The following is a 26,932-nucleotide window of genomic DNA, read 5'->3' as shown; positions in this document are numbered from 1 at the left end:
TCTAAAGGAAAGGTCCAGACATGGACATCACTGTGTAACGGCATGAACTAGCTATGTCATTCCCTTCTCACATCATTTACCATAGTTTGCCACCCAATAGCCGATGTATTTTTCGATCTGGGATGTCGTTAAACATTAATTCATTCATTCATTCATTCATTCCCTTCTCACATAGGAACATATTAAAATGTTGCACCGTTCGCTACTCTTCCCTAGCATTTAGAGTATATATACTAAAAGGCAAAAGTTATTGTGACATGTATTGTTTGGAGTAATCAATTTGTGAATGGATTTATGGATGAAAACCAGAGAAAATGTGCATGAAACAGCTCGAAGAAATACAACCAAGCAGTTGTTAAGCGATTGCATGCTTTGTGAAAGAAACATGGAATATTCGGGAGAAATCTTGTCCAGGGTTCATCATAAAAGGCCAGACATTCCGTCGCAAATCACTGCCACTCTGTGCAGCCTTCAGAAGTCCAGAAGTCAGAAAAACACCATTACTGAACTGTTTGATGCAACTTCGTCATGCCACACCTCAGTGAACATGACAGATGGCGAATCATAGGGATGCTTGAATATGGGACCTCGCAGCGTGACGTCGTACGTCAATTCAACGTCTACAGAAACACCATATGGCACTTATGGCAACGATGTCAACAAAACAACCCGGATTTGTCACCAATCGAACATGTCTGGGATGAAATGGAGTGACATCTTCCAAATCCTCCAACAACACTGCAGGAACTCCAGCTGATTCTTCCTCAGAATGGTATTCCCAGGAACTTTCTCCAGCGTTTAGTGGCCTAAATGAAACGACGGTGCCAGGTCTGTATCAATGCTCAAGGTGGACACACTTGCTACTGACTGTGTGAACTTCGCTCTGGACCCCATCTAGTGATGTGGCACATTTGCATATGCCAGGTGCGCCCTTTTCATGGACTATTGGCCGATTCCATACCTTCGGACATATCTCTTTCCATGTTATAACGTTTCATACACGACAATAAAAACATATTATCTTTGTCTTTTGTGTGTCACAATAACTTTTGCCTTTGGGTATATATATATATATATATATATATATATATATATATATATATATATATATATATATATATATATATATATATATATATGAATTTTTAATGAGTTGTCACCTGGGGTAGGGGAAAGTTTATTAGAGGTGGGTTTTCTTTAGAAATGCATGTAAACTGTAATATGTTTAACACTGCTTGACCATTTCATATTAAATTTGGTGGGGAAACTTCCTTGAGCCACGGAGAAACAAAATCGTGAATTTAGGTTCTCTTTGTAATGTTGACATTGATGTAGTCACATTTGATAAGGTAACGTATCGGGTATTAGTTTACAAAGATGTTAGTGATTTATCAAATATTATGCAGTCAGAATAAAACAAAAAGTATATCGGTTCATATGTGTCATTTCCAGACGAAACACTTTCGAAGTGAGGAAGAAGACGACGCCTGGTGGTTCGATGTAAGTAATTGAAGCTTTTATTCTATAATATATATATTTCCATCATACATGTACGTTTCAGTGTACTGGGATAAAACATCTTCTGCCAAGAACCGCATTATTTCTCGAACGTGAACCCCCCCCCCCCCCCCCCCCCCCCCCCCCCCCACTAAAAAAAAGAAAAGAAAGAAAAACGACATATCAATGCCATTAAATTGAATGAACATCTGTTGTTGTTCTTTAGTAAATAAACAGTTTAATGTGTGATGTAACATCAACTAAAGGTTACATGGTTTTATTATAAGGATCAAAATAATTATCTTTTTGGTGATATTTTTTCTACCACAGAAGACATTCACGACATACCAGTAAATGTTGGCAAAGTATATTTGAATTTGGCTATATTCGATCGCCAACGTATGTTTTTGTTTCCAAACATTTAAGACACAATATATTGTACAGTTTCGAAGCAAGTATCAAGTCAAAACGAATTTTCATGAAAAGACAAACATATACATATAACATGTGGATACAGTCATTTTATGCCATGTTAATACGGGCGAAACTGGAATACATGTTGACTTACAACAGATATTAAAGCATGAACTGTAAGGAGTGCACAAATCAATGATAACTTGGGATTAGGTAGTACAACTGTGATTGTGGTTGTCCATATCAGATAGTACTAAACCAAATAACTTCTCGCTGGGTCAAAGTTCGAGGTGCAACATTTGGTAGAGAAGTGAACACCACAAGTCCTGTGACTGGTGATAAATGTGAGTGTGTTGGTTGTACAAAAAAAAAAACGTTCATCTGGGTAAAAAAATGCAATTTTATTTCATCTAGTACCACTGTGTCACGTAGCCTTGTGCTTGAAACATGTATGGGGTACCTATAAAAAAAAGTACTCGAATTTTGTGCGGAACTAGGGTAGTCATAGTAGTCGAGTAGGAAAACGGGGTTCCCATGCACCCTCATGATATATTTTTTTAACTTACTTTTTTGTAATCCTCAGTGTCTAGTAAATCAAATTTGATGTTCCCAAAACTAATTATTGTCCCATGTGGTCCGTTTGGGGCCATATTAGATTTTGATGAAAATCGATAATTATCTTAACTTTTGTCATACAGAGACAAATGATACAATTTTTCTGCATAAGTTTGGTATGACAAATTGATTGAGAGGGTTATTTTCATGATTTAAACAATATAGATGCATTAAAATTACAAAATTATGTAAACGTCAGCTTAATTTCCACCATAAATCGTGCTAAATACCGGCATCTGTCTATATACATACTAAATATTAGATATAGTGGAATTCATTTTGTGTTGAAAAATGTTTCATTTCTGTGAAAGACAGGATGTAGTTAAGGATATACCCATAAATGAAATACTAACAGATGTTTCCCAAATTGTTTCATTTTACACAGGAAAATACATTTGTACTGCATGATCCAAATGCTTATTTACTAATGCAATAACATTTTTCTTTACTTTAGAAATGTTTTACTGAGTAATTAGCTAGAACTGGGGACGGTAACTAATAATGAACTAACAATCGCAGCATAGTAATAGTGTGGTGGTGAATAACCATGCCAAAGTCAAAGAAACGCATAAGTGATGATGGTGATGGGTCAGAAGAATTGCGTAAGCGTCCTTCAACAATGCTTGTCTGGTATTCCATGACAAACGCATTTCCTTCTCCTACAAGGAATATAAACGAAGAAGTAACCTAGCCATCTTAGACTGGAATGAAAACATTGGTCGCGATTTTACCTCGGTGACATTTTATGAAGATCCGCGTTGTCCACGCAGAACAGTTGGTAAAAGAAAATCTAAAACCGAAGACTCGCAACTCTGCACGAGATATTTAGGATTCTGTTGTGGAACATCTTTATTTCTAATCTAAATGATAAAAAAACACACCTGGGAATGTGGTTCTTCATTCTAACGTTGCGTGAGTACAGCTTTCTTTCTCTGAGGCCACGTGTATGTGTTTAATTATGACTCATAGAATGTGACCGTGTCGCTAGACTTAGATCACGTGATCATTATCTCTGGCTTGAAGTTCCGCCCATTTTATTGTCGGTAGGACCCTCCGCAAGCGTGGGTTTAAGCTATCCTACAATTAAATATTGTGTCCCAACACATCACTGTTTGGTTTGCGTTAATGCATATGTGTCATACCTAACGGTGTGGACTATTTCAGGTCTCTCATTTCGATAAACGTTGCACACTGAGTCAATTAGTGGGTCAAATCAGGGTACTTTTTGTCGAAATAGATTTCCATTTTAATGTTCACTGAAATCATCTCTTTGTTGTAAAATATATTGAACATGTTTTATATTCAAATGACAGTTGTTTGCGACAATTTAATTCTCTTTAAAATGTGAGTTATTTTATTTGTAAAAAATTGGTCAAACGTTATTGCAATTTATGTAAATGTACTAGTTCTTTATGCTTTTTTCAAAGACAGTCTATACCTTATGCTATATGGACAATAAATCTTTAAAAATTAAGTGAAATTAAACCATGTTGCACTGAATTTTCTCACAATTAATTACTTTCTTTGATTTAGGAATAAAAAGTGCAATATTATTTAATGTTACACAAATTTAACAAAATTAAGTGTCCGTATCCATCTAATAATTTTAGACAAGATTAAACGAATTCTATATTAAATTGAGGTTTAGAAGCCAGATGTACGGGGAAACTGCAACGTAATAGAAATGTGAAGTAGCTGAATAATTTGAAAATAATACACACTGAGCGTGGATCTGTAGTGTCTGTAACTAGTGTCCGTAGCCCGCAAAAAACCAACATATGTACTTAAGGTTTCTTGTATTTTATTTCGTAACGCTACAGCATGCTAAAATAAGAACAAATATAAATGATATAGCGGAATTAGTAATTGTTATTTTATGCAGCATTCATCCCTAAAAATAACAAAATTATTACTAGTAGGACATTCCTCATTTTGAACATATTTCTGAATTGTGTTTAGCAACATTTTAACTTGCATAATAAATTAAGTTCACAATGAGACATACTATTGAATATAGTATCCTACCAATAGCATACTACTATAGGGTCCTTTACATTCAGTAAGGATTATCTGTAGTTTCCGTAACCAAACATAGAATATATGTTTAACGACACCCCAGCACGAAAAATGCATAGGCTAATAGGTGTCAAACTATGGTAAATGCAAAAATAATGTGATGATCAACATCAATATTTAACATTCAAGAGTCAAATAAAATCAGTGTAAAGAACTGCAAAAAATACAAATATCACAAATAGGGAAGATCAAAATTATAAAAGTTAGTATCGATTAGAAATTGTAATAAAAGTTCTAGATGGAATCAAAAGGATTCCATCACATTTCAGAAACGTTATGGTAAAATGTAACTTGCCAAAATGTAAATGATTAAATGTCAACAGTAGTACCAGTAAGCTATACATTTCATATGAATATGATATATATTTGCAAATTACCAGTATTACTTTCTGTTTTACGGTTTGAGGTGAAATTTGAGGGGGGAAATATTTTAGTCAAATCTTTCCTGGTATAAGATTGTAGTGTCCGTAACCTTAACATGAAAGAGAAAGAAGCTAATGTCATACGCATAAACTTGAAATTATAATTCCTATTGGTACATTTTCCAATAGTTAAATGGACATACTTTTATTGAAATAGCCTCTAGTTAGATCTACTATGATTTGCCAATACAAACAGAAATGAAGTGTGAAATATTTTATGGATATGGCATACCATAATGGCAAAGATAAAATATTTAAGTTTTACAATAATAATTACACCATTAACTTGTTGGTATACATTAAAAGAATAAATAACTTTTGATTTAGCTTGTGTTTTTGTAGGGTTTTTTTTTATACTTTAGCATGGTGTTATAGTACCAATGTAGTGTCTGTAACCACCCCTTTGTTGACAGATGAAAGAAAGTCATAACGTTTTTGTCAGTGATATTTGCTGAACAAAAGTTTGGACATTCCTGAGTTTGCTGCAGATTTTAAGATGTTATCGACTAACAGAGACTTTTTGACGACTATAATTACATATCAAATATATTTTTCTGCATAAAATATTAATGGCTGTATATTAAACGTGTTTCTGATCATTATAATATTTGTACTAGGTTAAATTTCATTTTATTTCCTAAAAAAGATTTTTTCGTACGTACGAAATTATTTGAAGACAAAATCCAGTTTGGGCTTCTTACAAATATTAAGACGATCAGAAACACATTGAATATACAGACACTGATATTCTAAACCAGAAAATATATTTAATATATAAATTTAATCGTAGAAATATTTTATTAGTCGGAAACATCTTACAATACAGCAAACTCGGGAATGTCCCTTCAACAGACTTTAAATATTATACATCAGAAAAATATAAATGTTGAGTATCGCAATTAAACTTTATTTTTGGACACATATGGAAGTGAATGGTGCCCTTTATTATAAAAAAAAGGCTGTATCCCAAACCCTCTACTCTCTTCATGCTGTCTTTATTTCCGGCAGGCCATATTTGTTTTAGCAGGACATATTTCGTTTGGCCTGCTATCTTTAAACAATAACAGCAGGTCATATTTTATTTTTTATTTCGAGCCCTGATATGGCATTATTATTTTCCTTATTTATTGGCAAGGAATTACTCTTTCAAAAATAGCACGTTCTGGTTTCTGTGTTACAGATCTGTGCCTGGTCCTGTATTAATCTGCCCATATATTTAAGGTTCAGGCACGTCCATTCCAAGCCCGTTTTCCGACCTGCTTTGGGAGAGAATGGTATTAATACCTGGTGACAATTTTGATGTTTCTCAAACGGGGGTGGATATAATAGATATCATGTACGAAGTGTCCTGGGGGGTGGCGGGTGGCGGGGTAGTCGGCAAGGATATTTTTGCACAGCATCACAGGAAGAAGTGGCGTGAATATACGTTTGATTAAAGTCAGTCGTATTCAGAACTTCAGTGTCACTAAGCCTAAAAATATGTCCCTAAAACCGCCTACGCCTACGCCTATCGGTCTAACTGTTGACATCCAACTGTCTTTTGGTTCAATCATGGTAAAATCAAATGGAATGAATGAATGTTTAACGACACCCCAGCACGAACAATACATCGGCTATTGGGTGTCAAACTATGGTAATGCAAATATATAAAGTGATGATCAACATCAATATAAAAATTCAAGACAAACAAAAACAGTGTAAAGAACTGTGCAAAAACACAAATATCACAGAATTTTACGGATACTGAATTTTACTCAAAACTTCAATTTTGTGCTGTATTGGCCATTCTCAAAGAGAATGTTACACCCCTGCACCACGGAGAGGTTACAGCACACGCAGGGGAAATCAAATGGTTACTCTAGAGACTAATTTAAACAAAATAACTAACACCTATCACTATTTACATTGTAATTGTTTCCCATCCTCCCAAGTTTGGCTTTATATTGACCACAGCTAGATTAAAAAAAACAATACTGACGACCACAAAAGGCAAAATGAATGAATGAATGTTTAACGACACCCCAGCACGAAAACTACATCGGCTATTGGGTGTCACACTATGGTAAAAGCCAAACATTAAATGTTGAATCACATCAATATAAAAATTCAAGATTTAAATAAAAACACAGTGTAAAGGACTGCAAAAATACAAATATCACAGATAGATAAAATTAAAATTTACATTAAAAGTCAGTATGACGTAGAAACTGTAATGTAAGTTCTGGATGGAATCGAAATGATTCCATCACATTTCTCTGAGCAAATATATCTTTTCTATTTTTTTTTGAGATGAGGACACTCCACCAAAATGTGGCGTACCGTCACAAAAGGCAAAATGACACACAGAAACAATCAATTCAAAACAATATCAAACAAATTCAAAACAATATCAAACAAGCCTGTGAATAGCAGAAAATACATTTTTTGACAAAGAGGGGTGATGGAATGCTTTTACAATTTTCCCGTGGAACTGACTTTTATTTTAAATTTTACCTTTTGTCTGTCTGTGATATTTGTATTTTTTGCACAGTTCTTTGCACTCTTGTTTTTATTTAACTGTTGAATTTTTATATTGATGTTGTTTATATTGTTTCCGTTTACCATAGTTTGACACCCAATAACCGATGTATTTTTCGTGCTGAGGTATCATTAAGCATTAATTCATTCATTCATTCTATGAATAGTGGCTCCTAGCATAATTCAATATAGGGCAAGATTCTAGGGGGCCCTGTGAACAGCCGTCCTCTCGTATTAAGAATATCAATCAAAAACAAAAACATTAATACCAACAATATACGCAAGTGTCGACGGACCCCGTGAACGACTTCCCCTCACATATTAAAACAAACTATATTCGAGAGGCCCTGCGAACAGCGGCCCCTCGTATATTAAAACCAAGTAGAGCGAACAATGTCATCAAATAAATCAATAAGTTATCGCCCCAGTATAGAATACACATTTACTGCTCGCTCTGTCATAGAGCAGGCAATAAAATAATTGTAACAGCAGCCCAGTATACCTCTCCCCAATAAATGTTAAATATTGATCCAGTGTAGCGCCATATGCCACATGGGCAAAGGACCACCGGTGTGCATGTCCTGAAGCCCACCGCCATCATAATAGGTGCAGGAGCTGAGGTAATAAAAGTTTCAAACGCCCCTTTTATGGTATTAAGAAAATGTCCATCTCTAAATGTGAAAGATGGACCCCATCTGGAAGAAAACTGCAGGCTGGTCCAGTCTGATATCAGGATACTTAACGTAACATCCCCTGCATGAGTATAGTTTTAGCAGATGCACTGTTGATGCACTTCCTGGCAGCTTCCATGACTTTTTCAGTCCCTGGCTGCCTTCAAGTTTGACAAGGGAGAATGCTAGATAGAAATGCTATTGTCAGCAACATGACGAATCTCAAATTTCCTACTGGAACATTACATATATCATTCCCCCTGCAATACAAAAATATAAATTGAGGTGGAGCCTACATATCTATTTAAACAGTCACCCTTCTTTCCACCTCTCTCCACTATTTCCTTGCCACTGCCACCAAATGGTACAACCTAGTCTAGCCCTTGGGGCTCTAGATTGGTGCCGCCTGGTCGTTGTCTTGCACAGAAGAAAGTTCTTTTCACCAGGGAGGAAGAGACGCACCAAATGGAGTATTTATCTAATAAGATGATTAAATTATATTTGAGTAAATATCATGAAATTTGGAATAAATGGCTGAACTTGTGTAGTTATGTTGATAGGCAGGGAATTCTTATAATAAATTTTATATGATTTAAATGCAGAGGATTTCCATCTCCCTGCTACCTGAATTTCTTCATCAGATGATCCCCGCCCGTATTGCTACCATTGTGTCGCCCCTATGCGAAACTAATGGGATTTGAACTAAGCACTTCCAGAGCTTTCTTCAGTACTGCTGTGAATTGGTAACGGGTGAGAGCGTCTCCCAAAAATGGCAAAAGAAAGGGTCTTCATTTGCTGTTCGCACTGCTAAGTTTTTTTTTTGTGCTCAGCAGTATAGCTATATCGCCTTTATTTTGTGGGATCACAATAGTGATACCCTTTTCATACTTGTTAGAATGACGTGTGTTGAGGTGAATAGCCTGAGTGTTGTTTATTACCAAATCTGGTTTGTGTAAAGCATGGCGTATATTTGTCATACTGCATGCGCTATTTCCCCAACCCTTAAGACCCAAAAGAAGGCCAATGTGTATGCTGTTGCCAATAGCTTTTCTCTCGTATGTGTCCCTGCAAATGATGGGAAGTATGTTCACTATTTTTGTCTTGTATCCCTAGTTGGTCTGGACCTACGAAAACCTTCGAGCAATTTCCTTACCAAAAAGTGTAAAATCTTTAATGCTAGAAACATTGCATTTAAATGAAAGACCTCCTAAATAAGATTCGGCAGTGGGAAATGAGAAACCCTTTATTGACATATAAGCTACAAACTGCACGACCTGTTCTAGTGTTGGTGGCCGGTAACATGTTACTTTAAGTTCTGTACAAAAATTTCTAAATAAATTATATCCCCTGTCATATGTTGTGCGAGTGCTGTCCGCAACTGCTGCCCTCAAGTTCAAGTTGTATAGCAGATTTGCACATTTTGCTGGTACTTCCGCTGGCCACGTGTCCGCCTCTGGTGCCAAATATTGGAATCTCAACCACTGTTTGCGAGAAACGGAATCCGATATTTTATTGTCCAGCCTTGCCAAGTGTTATTGGCGGAAGCTAATTTTATTTTGCAACAATATTAAAACCAGGTTTCTAATGAGTGACGACATTTTTGGAATTAATTACTGCCGCCAGTGGTTCATTATCTATGTGCATTACCAGCATTTTATTATGAAAATGACTACCCCAAATTTGTATGGCAAGGACTACAGGTACCAACTCTAAAAATTTAATTTCTTTCATGATTGTGAGCCCACTCCAATGTGAAACCCATTGAAAAAATACCCACTGGCCTTGAAAATAAGCCCCACAACCAAATCTCCGTCAACAGCTGCAGAACATTGTTATGACGCCAGTCAGTAATTTGTAAGTAACATTTCTCGTTTAGAGCTTGCAAACATTTTAGCCACATTTCTATATCTTCGCGCATCCTGGCAGTTACTCTTATAAACCGTCGTGGTTAGGCAGGTACTGGGTTCGGATCCCAGTCGAGGCATGGGATTTTTAATCCAGATACCGACTCCAAACCCTGAGTGAGTGCTCCGCAAGGCTCAGTGGGTAGGTGTAAACCACTTGCACCGACCAGTGATCCATAACTGGTTCAACAAAGGCCATGGTTTGTGCTATCCTGCCTGTGGGAAGCGCAACTAAAAGATCCTTTGCTGCCAATCGGAAAGAGTAGCCCATGTAGTGGCGACAGCGGGTTTCCTCTCAAAATCTGTGTGGTCCTTAACCATTTGTCTGACACCATATAACCGTAAATAAAATGTGTTTGGTGCGTTGTTAAATAAAACATTTCTTTCTTTCTTTTACTCTTATAAAGTGATGTGGTTGCCCAACCCCACACGTTGCATCATACAAATGCCTGTTAAACGCCCTGGCATTCGGAACTGACCGACTGAAGAAGTTTAAGGATCCCACCAGTGCTTGCAATTATTTTAATGTAACTTTCTTTCTCCCCAAACACAACAACAATAGTGCTTTCAAATATGTCACTTTATCCTCTGGTATCTCTTGTATATTAATAACCAAACCTTAGAAAACTAATTAAGTGGTTGGGCGACAGGTTTTCCCCCCGGCTATGTGTACCCCCAAGTCCTCACAAACATTGCTAAAATCCATAAGGATTTCACAATCCTTTGTGTCCCCAGGCCCTGCAAAAATAAAATCATCAAGGTAGTGGACAAGACTTAATTTTCTAGTTTTTGTTGAACTGCCCACTGCAGAAATAGTGCACATTTTTCAAACAATGAACATTATATAGGACAGCCCATGTGAAGACATTTATCTATGTAATATTTCGCATTGAATTGGAAACCTAAAAGATCGAAGTCCCCAGAATAAATCAGAAAGCTGACTTGATATCCATTTAGCAAACTTAGTACCTGCCAGTTCAAATGATGTGTATTTTACTGAACAGGCTAATGGTTCAATGAATTCATTAACGCTGCTGCCTGTAGGAAATAACACATCTGTAATCAGACTCCACCTCCCCTCCCCCCACTCGGTTGCTTTAGGAACTACCCCAATTGCTAAACTACTTAAATTGGAAATTGGTCTGTGATCAAAAGGCCATGCTATCCTTCCTGCCTCTATTGCCTTATTTAACTTGCTTTGTGTCTCATCATGGCTGACTGTATGTTTTTTGTGTTAGTTTTTACCCTAGGTCCTACATATGGTATCCTAAAGCCTGACTGGAACCCAAAGCCCAATTCCGAATCAATGTATTGTAACGTGTAAGACTGTAGTAACTGGCATAAATAATCTACGTGTACTGGGAAACAACCTAGGTCCTATAAACCTCCCCCTTCCCTGGGAACCCCTTGGGTTAAAGGAGCGTGCACTTCCACTAGTGGCGCCAGCCCGAAAAAGCTACATGTTGGTAAATCCTCTAGGTGTGTAGTTATTTCTGCTATGACAGTATATATGTGCATGATTTCCTCCACATTTGGTGTATACATGCATATATACACATGGGTTACGACTACAATACCCTTTGTAGTTGAAATCGTAACACCTACCTCTTGATGTACTGTTACTTTGCACCATGGTAACGGTTTATGTGGGCATCATACACAACAACCACAACTCTGCATCGATCTCTCTCCATGGACCTGTTGGATGCATGTCTTTCTTTAGACATTACTCGTCGTGCCTTTACCACCACTCTACTTGCTCCCAGTCTAATTGTCTGCAAATATTTTAAAAGTTCCTGGACTTTCTCTGAGTGGGTACTAACATACATACTTATGAATATGATATATATATATGGCCACTGCCCTGCTGTGGCGATTTTGTTGGTTACCTCCCCCATTGTGGTTAATGCCCTACTAACAGTATTATCTGTTTTTCACCCCCAGTATTCAACAATGAGCTAAGCTCTATGGACACTTTGATACATTACAATATTACCCTTCCCCATTCTGTCAAAGCTGGTTACCTTAATATCCCTATTGAACCCTTTATTCCAAACCCCTTGCGTTGCTTGAAATGCCAGAGGTTCGGCCATGATCAGAACACATGTCGTGGCAAACTGACATGTGCTCGTTGTGGTCTGTTTGACCATGGCAACATGTGCATACTCGCAAGTGTCCACGGTGGAAACTGGAAAAACAGGTGAAAGTACAAAATAAAATATTCTTCATGGATGCCGGAAGGTTGGTGGAGACAACACCGACAGTGGCTGACAAGTCATATGCAGCTGCTGCCAAAGTCGCTACTAAAAGTGTTGCAGTCAACACAGACCTAACCTGGCACTGTGACGAAGCCAAGTACAGAAAACTGTCTGACACTGAGAAGGCACAAAAACAAGTGCAGAAAGCAGCACAAAAAGAAACAGTTACTCTCCAGCACAAGGAAATTGAAACCCAAGAGTAATTATGATTCTAAGTATCCCCCAAATAGGTCGAGCACTAGTCTCCTCCCTAAGACAGACGTACTGTCTGGTAGACTGAAAAAGATCGAACTACGTTCGGTCCCGATCAGCAATATGTATGAAACTTTGGCTGATATCGGTGATGATGATATGGAGATTTCATCTCCAGATCATTGCCGATCTCAAAGACCACCAGCAAAGCCAAAGATAAAACCCATACTTCCTCCCGATGGAAAATAAAGTTATCCAGTGGAACTGTCGTGGGCTTAGGCCCAATTTTGATGAATTAAGTCTTCTAATTCAAAACTATAATCCTCTTGCAGTGTGTCTTCAGGAAACCTTCCTGAAGGATACTGACAGTATTAACATCAAAGGATTTAATCTCTACCATAAATGTCAAGAAACTGAAAATAGAGCGGCTGGGGGCCTTTCCATTATTGTAAATGAAAACATTCCCCAGAGTGAAGTCATATTAAATAAAGTCAAATTTACAAGCTGTGGCTGTAAAGGTGACGGCTCATAAAACTATTACTCTCTGTTCAGTTTTGTTTGAATAAACTTCAACAATGGGCAACTGACAATGGATTTCGATTCTTAAAGTCAAAAAGCGTCTGTATGCATATCTGCAGGAAAAGAGGTCACTATTTAGATCCAACAAAACTCCGGTTCCAATTGTGGAGGAGACTACATTTCTGGGGGTCATTTTTGACAGGAGGCTATCTTTCGTTCCTCATTTACAGTATGTGAAAAGAAGGGCTTAAAGGCCCTCAATATCTTAAAAGTTATTGGCAAGACTGAATGGGGAGCAGATCGAAAGGTTATGCTCCGACTTTACAGAATTTTAGTTCGGTCTAAACTTGATTTTGGGTGTATTGTGTATGGGTCAGCACGTAAGTCTTACTTGCAAATGATAGATCCTATACACAACCAGGGACTTAGGTTTTGTCTTGGTGCTTTCAAAACATCTCCTGTGGAGAGCTTGTACGTCGATGCACACGAACCTAGTGTGGGTGCTAGACGTGCAAAGCTTCTCTGCAGTTTGCTACAAAGATTAAATCAATGCCGAAACATCCTGCACACAAGGCGGTGTTTGATAACAAATATATGAAGTTATTTGATGCGAAACCGAATGCCATTCGAACATTTGGTCTTCGCATTAAGCAGTTTTGATCAGTTTCCAAAATTGATTTAACAGACATTTTGGAAACGCCTTCATATTTTATTTTGCCACCTTCGTGTATCAAACCACCAAAAATTGTATTCGATCTTGTGCATCTAAAAAAAGATCTCACAGATGCAGTTATTTATAAACATTTCATGGAAATCCAAGAGAAGTACTGTGATTACATTCCTGTTTACACAGACGGATCACGGGGTGGGGATTCTGTGGTTTGTGCTACAGTTTTTCAATCAGACGCAATAATGTCCATGAGATTGCCCGATTCAGCATCAATATTTACTGCTGAAACCTGGGCAATCATTAAAGCCCTGGAACAGATTAAGGATTCATGTGCATCCAAATATATAATTTTTACAGACTCACTTCCGTGTCTCCAAGCTCTACAGTACATTAAATTGGAGCACCCCTTAGTTGGAATGGTGATACGAAAGTGTGTCGTTTTATCAATTGCCAATAAAGATGTTATATTTTGTTGGGTCCCAGCCATGTTGGCATTAAAGGGACATTCCCGAGTTTGCTGCAATTTTTAAGATGTTATCGACTAACAGAGATTTTTTACCGATTGTAATTACATATCAAATATATTTTTCGGCATAAAATATTAGTGGCTATATATTAAACGTGTTTCTGGTCTTTTTAATATTTGTACTAGGTTAATTTTCATTTTATTTCCCAAAAAGATGTGTTCGTTCGTACGAAATTATTTGAATACAAAATCCACTTTGGGCTCCTTACAAATGTTAAGACGACCAGAAACACATTGAATATACAGACACTGATATTCTAAACAAGAAAATATATTTAATATGTAAGTTTAATCGTAGAAGTATTTTATTAGTCGAAAACATCTTACAATGCTGCAAACTCAGGAATGTCCCTTTAAGGGTAACGAAAAGGCAGATGTTGCTGCCAAGTCTGCTTTGAACTTGCCCCGTGTCCATGTTGGTGTCCCTTACAGTGATTTTAAATTTCATATTAACCAATATATCTTTTCGACTTGGCAAGATGATTGGGACGGTGCGGTTATGAACAAGCTTCATCCTGTCAAGCCAGTCCTGGGAGAGTGGCAGTCATTCTACAGGCAGTGCTGGAAGGATGAAGTAGTCTTGTGCCGTGTCCGTATCGGCAATACATATATGACGCATTCATTTATTTTAAAGAGACATTCCCGAGTTTGCTGCAATTTCTAAGATGTTATCGACCAACAGAGACTTTTTACCGATTGCAATTATACATCAAATATATGTTTCTGCAGAAAATATTAGTGGTGTATATTAAACGTGTTTCTGATCGTCCTAATATTTGCACTAGGTTAAATTTCATTTTATTTCCTAAAATAATTTTTTTGGTACGTACGAAATTATTTGAAGAGAAAATCCAGTTTGAGCTTCTTACAAATATTAAGACGACCAGAAACACATTGCATATACAGACACTAATATTCTAAACAAGAAAATATATTTAATATGTAAGTTTAATCGTAGAAATATTTTAGTAGTCGGAAACATCTTACAATGCATAAACTCATTTAAAGAAGGACCCTCCTCAGTGACTATGCGCCACATTTTGATGGAGTGTGATCATCTCAAGCCGATGAGAAATGATATATTTGGCAACAGAAATGCTTTGTTATCTTTTAAATTCCATCCAATGTTAATTATACAGTTTTTAAAACACTTTGATTTCTATACAAAGTTTTAAGATATACTTAACTTGATTTGATATATTGTATTATACTTTCCGCCCACAGCTCGTTACACTCCAAACCCTGAGTGAGTGCTCCGCAAGGTTCATTGGGTAGGTGTAAACCACTTGCACCGACCAGTGATCCATAACTGGTTCAACAAAGGCCATGGTTTGTGCTATCCTGCTTGTGGGAAGCGCAAATAAAAGATCCCTTGCTGCTTGTCATAAAAGAGTAGGCTACGTGGGACAGCGGGTTTCCTCTAAAAACAGTGTCAGAATGAACATATGTTTGACGTCCAATAGCCGATAAGATAAAACATCAATGTGCTCTAGTGGCGTCGTTAAATAAAACAAACTTTACTTTTTTTTCATTCATTACCTGGCAAAGAAGGTTCTAGTGGAGCAGACATCTGGACTTCTGAGAACACCATGGGCTGGCTGGTGTTAGATCCACATGTAATAGTGGAGCTAATTTTAATTAGATTGCGTCGTCGCTATAGTAAACTGATTTATTCCTAAATTAACAAATTATAAAGATCTGTGTCCAAGACATGAGTTCTCTAACCTCATGGCCAGCACAGCAGGGGCGCTTAACTTTGTTTCCAGGTGAAGGATTTAAGAATTTGCACGTAAACGTTTCACAAACCTCTTTTTAACGTTTAGTTTTCTTCTCTATTTAGTTATTTGGAAAAATTATGAATTAAAGATATTGTCTGACGAGGCTATTATAGTAACATATTTTAATGATGTACGTAAAATAAATATATATGAACTATACTTAACTGTACTGACAGATATTCGACAAGAGTTTTTATGGATAACTATAGCTATTGAATGTATTTGCTTATGTGTGTTTTTTTTTTTTTTAACCAAACACGCGAGCGCACGCGCGCGCGCGCGCACACACACACACACACACACATATATACATGCATGCATGCATACATACATACATACATGCATACATACACACATACACATAATATCACATATACTCACACGTTTGTAGTTTAAAAAAAATTCATATTATACTACTATAATTATAAGAATAAGTAGAATGAAACCTAATGTGCCTCCATTTCACAGGTTTATACTGTAGTTTTCTTACTTTTGTAATTAAAGTTACCTTGTTTTTCTTTTGCAGTTTTATGGAATGGACCAACATGTGCATATGATACATTCAGTTGTAGAGACATTGAAAGGTACAGACACTGGGGCTCAGGGACAACATCGTGTAAGTTATACATGACCTATAGCTTTGCCATTTACCTGTGCTGATATATTAAAATAAATGTCTTAAAGGTCCACTTAAGTGGGTATGATGTTTAAGCTACGGTGTCTAATTAACATAATTAATATAGCATCATTTACTAATGCAAAAAGGCCAACATCACTACACTTTTACTATAAACTCACGTGTTTTCGCTATCATCGAATATTGTCAGTCTGCACTAAAATCGCTTCACCTGTTGCCATTGTTGAATATAGTGTTAACGCCAGCCAGTTGTCAATTTTAGGTTATGGGCGCAATTAGGGCCCGTCTTAAAAACAAACTTTAAAATATTGCGCTAAATTCGATGTGTATGGGGTGCTTCGTCTGATCTTGACATTATATTGTTGACACTCGTATCTTCTTATAATGTTCTGTACTTTTTCACAATAGGTTATAAAGTGTACTTAATTTGAAAGTTTAGTTGTCTAAATGATTGAGTCATAGCAAGCACCCATTTATGATGGCGTTGAAGAAAAAGGCTTTTCAGCGTATACAAACTTAATTTCAAAATTAATTACTTGGACAAAATAGAGGGCCTGAACCACTTGTTCTCCGCCAAAATCCGCGCCTGCCTAGGTTTGGTCGCCCTTGGTGTACACAGTGTTCTGTTTTTCAACTAATGGTATATCAAAGAACGGGTATGCACTGCCCTAAATGGGGAAGTGCATTTAAAATTCATTGCTGCTAATCGATAGACGTAGTGTATGTGGACATTGGGAAGAAATGTTTGTTTAATGATACATCAGCACATTTTAAACTAAGGCCATTCGGGATCTCACACGTAATTCTTTTAAAAGATAGTAGAGGGAGAGCGATAGAGACAGACAGACGGAGACAGAAATAGAGATACAGGATGTGATGGGAGAGAGAGACACAGTCAGAGACCGCTGCTGACAAGACAGGCTACGCATTTTATATATACCATAGACATTGGTGGCAGGATGGGATGTGAAAAGGCGAAGTTAGCAATCCCGCGAATCGTCGCGCCCCAGGCGAGTGTTCTATCACTGATACATTTCACATATCAGAAATGGACTTGGAGGGATGCGGACTGGGGGGTTGGTAATCTTATTTCAGTGAAAAGTATTGCATGTTTAGGACAGATCCTTGTGATACCTCATATTCTTAGGTATGGTATGTTACTTAATGGGTTTAATAGCTAACAGCCAATTATTTGACGTATGAGCTAAAGTATGAGGTAGGATAACAGATCGAGATTAATTTCCATAAATGTTGCTGATTTGTGCTAGGGACAATTCTTGTACCCCCTCCCTTATATACAATTTTGTAACGATAAGATTACACCTCCCTCTTAAAGTACCTAACGAACTACATCCCCAACACCTTCATTTCACTGTCATCATCACGTACTTGTCTATAGTTGGGATTTCTCTGGGTTTTTAAAAAATATTATTTATTTATTTATTTATTATTCTGTTATTTGTTTTATAATTAAAAGACGAAAAACAAACAAGCAAAACAACATCATTTGTAAGTAAGCCGACAGGGGAGTATAGGGTATCAAATGTACCAAACAGAACTGGATTTGCTTAAATACTAAAAAAAACCTATGTATTCTGAAGACCGCAGCTTTAGAAATATATACATTTAGGAGATTTATTGTCGTTTGGCTTCCTTTTGGCTTCCTTCTGTTGTGTGTCAGCAGTCACCCATCGTTCGTCAACTTGTCCTTGAAGTGTGTTTTGATTGGATTGTTCTAAAACTAGTACAGTGTTTCTCTAGGGAAGATTAATTTAGAATGTGTTAAGGAATGATGAGGGTGCTTTTAATATAAAAAGTAATATTGGTATTGACATTGAACATTTCAGTGTATGGATACATTTGTAACATGAATTATCTATGGCCAGGTTTGACAAATCAATAAAGAATTTGTTTAAAGTCATATTTTTAATTATTTTCTGTCAAATATGTAAATATTGGGTATCAGACTAAGGTAACTGCAAAAAATTATGTGATGACCAACATCAATATAAAACATTTAAGGTTAAATTAAAACACAGTGTAAATAGCTGAGTAAAACAAACGCGGTTAAAAGATTCACAATTATACATAACTATTTAATGTTATCATACTTTTGTTCTTCAGGAATTATGTGAAATTACTTTAGAAGCCTACCAGCTGATGGCACGTATGGTTGATATGAGATTGAGGTAGGTTCATTTAATTAACAAAATTCAGAAATATGTTTATCAAAATATGTGTCTTTGTTATAAATGTTTGTTTTGTTTAAAGGGACATTCCCGAGTTTGCTGCATTGTTTCGGACTAATAAAATATTTCTACGATTACGCTTACATATTAAATATATGTTCTTGTTTAGAATATCAGTGTCTGTATATTCAATGTGTTTCTGGTCGTCTTAATATTTGTAACAAGCCCAAACTGGATATTGTCTTCAAATAATTTCGTACGTATTAAAACAAATATGTTAGGAATAAAATTAATATAACCTAGTACAAATATATTAGAACGATCAGAAACACGTTTAATATACAGCTACTAATATTTTATGCAGATATATATTTGATATGTAATTACAATCATTAAAAAGTTTCTTTTAGTCTGTCCCTTTAAACGACACCACTGAAGCAAATGACTTTGTTAACGTATGTACCATCGCCACCAATTATTAACAAATATGGATAGTTCAAGTGATTATTATGTTTCGATAGATGTACGGCTATGTGTTTTATTACACAATATGCCATGTTTTAGCATGGATAATAATTGACAACCGAATAACAGTCTTGCTCTCACACAATCCATTTAACAAACGATATGTTTTGTATGCAGTTAGAAATTAATACAGCTCCATATGTACAGGCTGCATTTACATTAAAAGGGCGGGATGTAGAAAGAAAGAAATGTTTTATTTAACGACGCACTCAACACATTTTATTTACGGTTATATGGCGTCAAACATATGGTTAAGGACCAAACAGATTTTGAGAGGAAATCCGCTGTCGCCACTTCATGGGCTACTCTTTCCGATTAGTAGCAAGGGATCTTTTATTTGCACTTCCCACAGGCAGGATAGCACAAACCATGGCCTTTGTTGAACCAGTTATGGATCACTGGTCGGTGCAAGTGGTTTACACCTACCCACTGAGCCTTGCGGAGCACTCACTCAGGGTTTGGAGTCGGTATCTGGATTAAAAATCCCATGCCTCGACTGGGATCCGAACCCATTACCTACCAGCCTGTAGACCGATGGCCTAACCACGACGCCAACGAGGGCGGGATGTAGCTCAGTGGTAAAGCGCTGGTGCGTGGTCGGTCTAGGATCGATCCCTGTGATGTGATGTGATATATCAGTGGGCCAATATATCAAATGCTGTGGTATGTGCTGTCCTGTCTGATGGAAAAATGTAGCGGGCTTCCTCTGAAGACTTCGAGTCATAATTACAAAATGTTTGACATGCAGTTAGTGTAGATTGGGATTTACTTTGAGTAGGAATCGGATGCCCAAAGTGAGATAGTCGTTGATTGGACTTCATTTGGGTATGAACTAAACAAAAATCTTAGGTAACAAATGTTTAGACACCTCTGTAAGGCCCAAAATCCAAGATGGCCGCCGTCACTCATGGAAAATACAGAAAATGGCATATCTTTGGAACTACTTTACCAACTTCAATGATGTTAGACTCTAGTGTAGGGTTTTTCAAACATGCCTGATAATCTGGAATATGTTTCAGGTCGATAGTAGGTCAAGGTCATGCAAGAAGGTCAAGGTAAATGTCATTTTTGACTGGTTTCAAGTTGATTGGAGGTCAAAGTCATGCAGTAAGGTCAAAACAAAGCTCAGCATATGATGAACATTCAATAAAATCAAATTATAACAATTAGGTCATGTTACAATTTTTTTTTAATTACAGCATAATACTAGAATACAAACGTACAAACACCAAGGAGACACATCTATATATATATATATATATATATATATATATATATATATATATATATATATATATATATATATATATATAGAAGTTCAGATTCAATGTCAAAATCTGAATACAAATAAGCAAATAGAGGTAATTACCAATAGTGAACTGCACTGCATGTCAGACAACCTATTTAATTTTGTCCTGAAACACCTACAGAGAGATACACAGACAACACATTGAATAAGATTAAATTTGGGCGAAAATAAAATGTTTAAAGGTTAGATTCTTTAAACATACATATACAACACATCTATCATGGAACATGCCATGTTGAACACTTAGTGAGTTAAATCAGTGGTACACAGTCTTCTGATAGTGTCATCCTTGTTCATCCTCCTGCAACAGTCATACATCATCTTCATCTTCTATTATCCTGTAGTCAGGAAGGTTACTGCAATCAGAATTGTGGCATTTTCAGAGAGTAGTGCAGGGGACATTGTTCTTCTTGCATGATCAGTGACCCTTGCAAGATGTCTTGCAACCACATTTGATCAGTTCCAAGATGGCAACTGGTGCTGGTTTGTAGAGACACCGGACTGGGACATACTTGTCCCCGGCAAGCATCCATCCATTTTCCTCTAGGGGCAGTAGGCATGGGTGAGGTGTTGTATAGCTTTTGTCCCTCATAGCCACAAAGTTGGTGCGTAAGATATGGGGCATCAGTGTTGCTCTGGTCGGAGGAAGCTTCTCGCCCTCCAGATTCCTGGACCTGAACAGTTCCCAACGCAAAGCTGGTATGGTAGTTGCACCCCCAGAGCTGTATACTGAGCAAACAAACTTCTCGATGGGCCGCACTTCTTCGGGCAGCTCACCGTCCACTACCCAATCTGCACCTGTGAAGTTATGGAAACCAATCGGACCGAGACACTTCTCTCGCCCAATGACACTCACACGCTCACGAATGTTGATTGATCGATACTTGTCGCCTTTTCCAGTGAGGAAATTGAGCTTGGTGAATGCACCAAGTCGTCCATGAGCCACAAGGTCCATCAGCAAGATCAGTACGTCAGTGTCAGGTGATCAAACATCTATGTCTCTCAGAGTGGAGTCACCGATGGCATCAATTACATGCAAAGGAATCATGGTGTCTGCCTCCTCATGATTGTGAGTGGACATCGACTCAGCCAAGGAGTGGGGTTTATTGATCTGAACTGTGGTACCTTTTACGACGACCACCTTTTTCTTCGATCCTTTGTATTCCTCCAGTACGGCATTACCAAGAATGTTGGAGACAAGCGCCTTTGTCTTTGAGCCAGAGAGCAGCTCTTTGGGGGTAATCTTAGCAATGTCCAACTCGTCATGGATCGCAAACTCCATCTCCTTTCCCTGTGCCCGCTTGGCCCTCGTCTTCTGTTCCAGTGATTGAGCGATGTCATAGCAGTCAAATATGATGCGCCCCTCATCGTACGGTTTCACCATCCTTGTAATTCTCTTGACAAATGCATCCTTGAAGTTGATGATCTTCTTCATGTCTGGACTTTTTATCATACATTGAACTACAGCCATACTGTCAATGATGATAACATGGTCATGAGGTTTAACTAAGTCATCGCTGAGAATGTTGAGGAGGCCATCGTGTGTATCATCTTGTGCTGATGCCTGGACTGGTGTTTGTGTACGTGGTGCCTGGATGATTGCCTCGGTTGGTGTCTGTGTCTCAGTCCGAATGGGATTTGCCTCCTCAACAGCAGGTATGATGGATGCTTTGTCTGTTGGAATGAGGAGTGATCCATCTGAGACAAACATTGACCTAGGTGTGACTGACATCTCATAATTACCAATGGTTGCAGGCAGGCGAGGAACTAGCTCTGGGCGTGACTGTTGGATCACAAGGAAGCGGGCAAGGAGCGGTCTCTCTTCTCGGAGCTTGATTACCTTGTCACCTACACTCACCAGTGTCTTCGCCATCCAGGTGCTGAAGGTCTTGAGCATCATCTTCTTCATTGTGCTCCACACAGACATGGGTGCATCAGGTACAAGACGTTCCGTAACAAACTTTCGATAGCCATCCAGTCCCTTCTCATCCCGGCGGAGTATGTCCTCCTTCGCAGCTTCCGGTATCAGTATTGATGACACGATGCTCTTCAGTGGTGTACCCACGATGAAGGGGTTACCATCGCAGTGGAGCTGGATGGAATTCCTCATCTTCAGTGCATTCCTCGTTGAGCGTAGGGCGATGTCGCCAGACAGCTGATAATGCTGACCTGAAGCGTGGGAGGCAGTTGAGAAGCGGGGGAATCTACACAGCCAATCATTGACAATAGAGGTGATATGTGGCAGTGTGATGATAACACGATCAAGTGAGACATCACTTTGTGTAATGCCCACAAGATGACCAACCCCTTTCAACTCCTTGATCTTCTGCTCAAGAGCTTGATCTGCAAACAGTGCAGTGAAGGGCGAGTCAGACTTTTTCACACAGACGTTTCCCCCCGTTAGTGCCTTCCATGTTATCAGGTCATAATTTTCAAGCTGGTTCATTTGGGCAAGGTGGACAGGCATCAGGCGAGCATAGTGGTAGGTGCATAGTGCATTGTCTACACCAGTGGCAGTACAACACGCCCTACGAGCATCCTGTAGACAGCTACTATGGTACCATTTTTTTGCTGAGCATGGGCATCGCCAGGTTAATGTAAACTGGACCTGATATGGTTGTCCACAGTGTTGGCCTTGATGTCCAGCAGTGTTTGCCCACGATTGTCAGACACAACCTAGTGGAGTTTTTCCTCGTGATATTTGCATTTACCAGAAGGTGGGACAAATATGCATAGCATCTCCTTAGGAACAACACCCGTGTGTCTCTATGGACGTCCTGTCGTCCATGATTTGGCTGGCCGGCCTCTCTTGTGTGGTTGGGCTGGTGAATGAGAGTCAGAGCGGTCTCTTTTCTTTTCGGCTCTCTCCAGAAGTGCCTTATTTACAATTTTCTTACGACAGTCTGAATGATATCTGACCTTTTCTAGCTCAGACTGTGATAGAACTCTGATAGGGGCCTCACATTAACTTCCCCTAGGTCTGCCAAGCGTCTTCCATAGTGTAATATATCACGTATGTTTTCAATATCAGGGTCAGCAACAATGTTTTAGAGTCACTGTTACACACGAGACATCGACGTGGTGTTGCCAAAGTTTCAGACATGTTGGATTTCTGTATGTGGACGTTTTGAGCATGAGGACTTCAACTTGACTTGATGGCATCAGAGACCTGAAACAGATAATAAAATGGCACTATTAAAGAGACAACATTCTCTTTGAGAATGGCCAATACAGCACACATTGAAATTTTGAGTAAAAGTCAGTATCTATCTGTGATATTTGTATTTTTGTACAGTTCTTTACACTGTTTTTATTTAAATCTTGAATTTTTATATTGATGTTGATCGTCACCTTATTTGTTTGCATTAACACAGTTTGAAACCCAATAGCCGATGTATTTTTCGTGCTGGGGTGTCGTTAAACATTAATTCATTCATTTACTCAATAATCTATATTGCTTACTGTATACAATAAAAGTGGTTGAAACCCTAATTTCTGTGCGAAATTTCCCAATCCCATAAATACACACACGCATATTTCTGCAGTCAAAAATGACCTTTACCTTGACCTTCTTGCATGACTTTGACCTACTATCGACCTGAAACATATTCCAGATTATCAGGCATGTTTGAAAACCCTACAATAGTCTAACATCATTGAAGTTGGTCAAGCAGTTCCAGAGATATGCCATTTTCTGTATTTTCCATGAGTGACGGCGGCCATCTTGGATTTTTGACCTTACAGGTGTCTAAAATTTTGTTACCTAAGATTTTTGTTTAGTTCATACCCAAATGAAGTCAAATCAACGACTATCTCACTTTGGGCATCCGATTCCTACGATTCCTAAGTAGCCGATGATTAATAAATCGATGTGATATAGAGGTGTCGTTAAAGAAAACAAACTTTAATCTTTCAAATTAAAAGTTGCTCTCTGTGGTTGCAGGTTAAAAGTGAAATTTATTTTCAATATTACTAACCACAGTGCTAATATATATTATATGGATTTGTTATTATAGCACATCAATTTAAAGTTAACTAATTTTCTATATTATATTTGAAAAAGAATAATTAATTGTATTGCATACCAGTGTAAGATATTGCTCATAACAGTCACTCAATATTTTACTAGTTTAATATTGGCGTGACGTGAGTGTGACGTAGATGATTTGCTGACCCAGTTCGTAGAAAAATAACGTGTAGTAGGTTTCGACATCTGCTTTCTTCTGCGTTGCGCTTTGTTTGCAGTTGGTTTGTAATAAATAAAATACTAAACAAGCTTGCCTGTCGTACCATTTTTATGAAACTCGTGAACAGTGTATCTGACTTTCGCTCGTCACATACCAAAACTGTTCACTCATTTCATAAAAATGGTATGACAGTGAAGCTTGTTTAGTATTCTAGTTTAAACAGTATGTATTCCCAATTATAATGCTGGTTTGGGGTGGGCCAACAGGCACAATGCCCATATCATGGCCTCTCTCTACAATTTGAAGCTGTAATACAGGTTTACACAAGATGACAGACCAATGGAAAATTCCATGATTCCAAATCTTAAAGGCATATTTCCACTCAGATGGAAGAAAAGGTGGATTATTTCTACAGTCACCCCACGGGGGATATATGCCTTTAAGAGTGGAAACCAAAATATACTCTCCAAAAAAAGTTCGACATCATTTATTTTAGTTAAATATTACATATTTCTTTATGAATGGAATTGTATGATTACTAAATTATCTAATAGTAGGCGACCCTATTCTGGATTTGCAGTGTTAACGCTGACGTGTATCACATATTGTGAATCAACCATGGGGTTTCAAAATGTTCAGTATCGGTTATGTCCTCCTCGTGCTGCAATCACAGCTGCACAACAACGAATGGTACGTTGGGGGATGTTTCGCCATTCATTCGGTAACGCCAAGTACAGTTCCTGTAGTGTTTGTGGCGGAGGGATCCTTTGGCAAACTCTGCGATCCAGGACGTCCCAGGGGTATTCAATTGGGGATAAATCTGGCGATATTGCTGGTCATGCCAGGACATGAACGTTGTTTTACTGTAGAAAGTCTTGGCAGACACGTGAAATGTGTGGCCTGGCATTGTCATGCTGAAAGATATCACGATTTACGTTAATCAGTGGAACAACGTAATGTTGCAGCATCTCGTCCTGTTAGAGCTGGTCACTGAGCGCTCCATTAGCTCGCACCAAACCACTACGACCATCATGGCGAATCCCTGCCCACACCATGACACTACCACCACCGAAACGATCGTGTTGTAGAACACAGTTGGTGGCGAAACGTTCATTATGACGTCGATAGATCTGGAACGTCGATCTGCTCTGAATAACATGAAATGAGATTCATCGGAAAAGAGACCTGTCCTCCACTGTGCATGTCTCCTTCGAAAATGTTGTTCAGCGAGTCATTCAGCGAGTTGACATGCCTTGAGAACGTTACGTCGCACAGGTCTCCTTGTTCGAAGACCAACTTGACGTAGACGATTGATAACGATTTGGGGGGGGGGGGGGGGGGGGGGGGGGGGGGGGGGGGGGGGGGGGGGGATTCGTCTTAGTCCAGGAATTTGGCTAGCTGTGGAGGTAGCTGTCCTAAATCTATCCCGAAGGTGTTTCAACCGGATGTATCGACTTTGGGCTGGGGTGGTCAGTCTCGGTCGGTCCGACCTTGGTTTATCACGAGTGCTTCATGTGTTGTTATAACGCACCCAAAGTCTGTTTATAATGGCTCTGGAAACCCCCATATATTGGGCAACATCACCCTGGTTCGCCCCTGCTTGAAGGCGTCCAATAGAATTATGGTGGTGGTCTTCTGTAAGTTTCGGCATTGTAACACCAACCTCTGTGGGAAAAACTGTGAAATTATGGCATTTGCCGATTGTGTCATTTATACTCCTATGTAACGATGTCACAGCGTGCAAATTGTGACCGCATTTAGCTACACGTTCCACGTGTGATTTGTCAGTTGAACGTAAAGTTGGACTAAAGGCTGCGTTTTGGCATCAAGGTCAAACTTTGGTTGTGATTTCATTGCAGGGTGTGAATGTTTATTGTGTGTTTCATGAGATTTTACGTTCATATTGGTCATACATATATGCAAGTAGTTGATGGGAGAGTATATAAAATCTCAATCATACATCTCAGATATAATAATACATGATCAATAATTATCCGTTACTATTACCTAATACGTATATAACCAA

General features: G+C 38.2%; 1 protein-coding gene across 2 annotated transcripts in view; it reads left to right on the top strand.

Moving 5' to 3' along the window:
• Positions 1 to 26,932, top strand: part of LOC121367911 — a 128,650-nt gene that overhangs the window by 15,778 nt on the left and 85,940 nt on the right. For both annotated transcript variants that reach the window (XM_041492362.1, XM_041492361.1), the window contains exons 3-5: positions 1,453 to 1,500; positions 16,586 to 16,675; positions 18,821 to 18,885. In XM_041492362.1, the coding sequence (XP_041348296.1) occupies positions 1,453 to 1,500; positions 16,586 to 16,675; positions 18,821 to 18,885 (203 nt within the window). The remainder of the gene's footprint in view (positions 1 to 1,452; positions 1,501 to 16,585; positions 16,676 to 18,820; positions 18,886 to 26,932) is intronic.

The sequence above is a fragment of the Gigantopelta aegis genome, chromosome 3 (genome assembly GCF_016097555.1).
Source record: "Gigantopelta aegis isolate Gae_Host chromosome 3, Gae_host_genome, whole genome shotgun sequence".
Taxonomy (NCBI): domain Eukaryota; kingdom Metazoa; phylum Mollusca; class Gastropoda; order Neomphalida; family Peltospiridae; genus Gigantopelta; species Gigantopelta aegis.
Note: the sequence above shows the minus strand (reverse complement) of the source record. Positions and strands in the feature narration are given on the sequence as shown.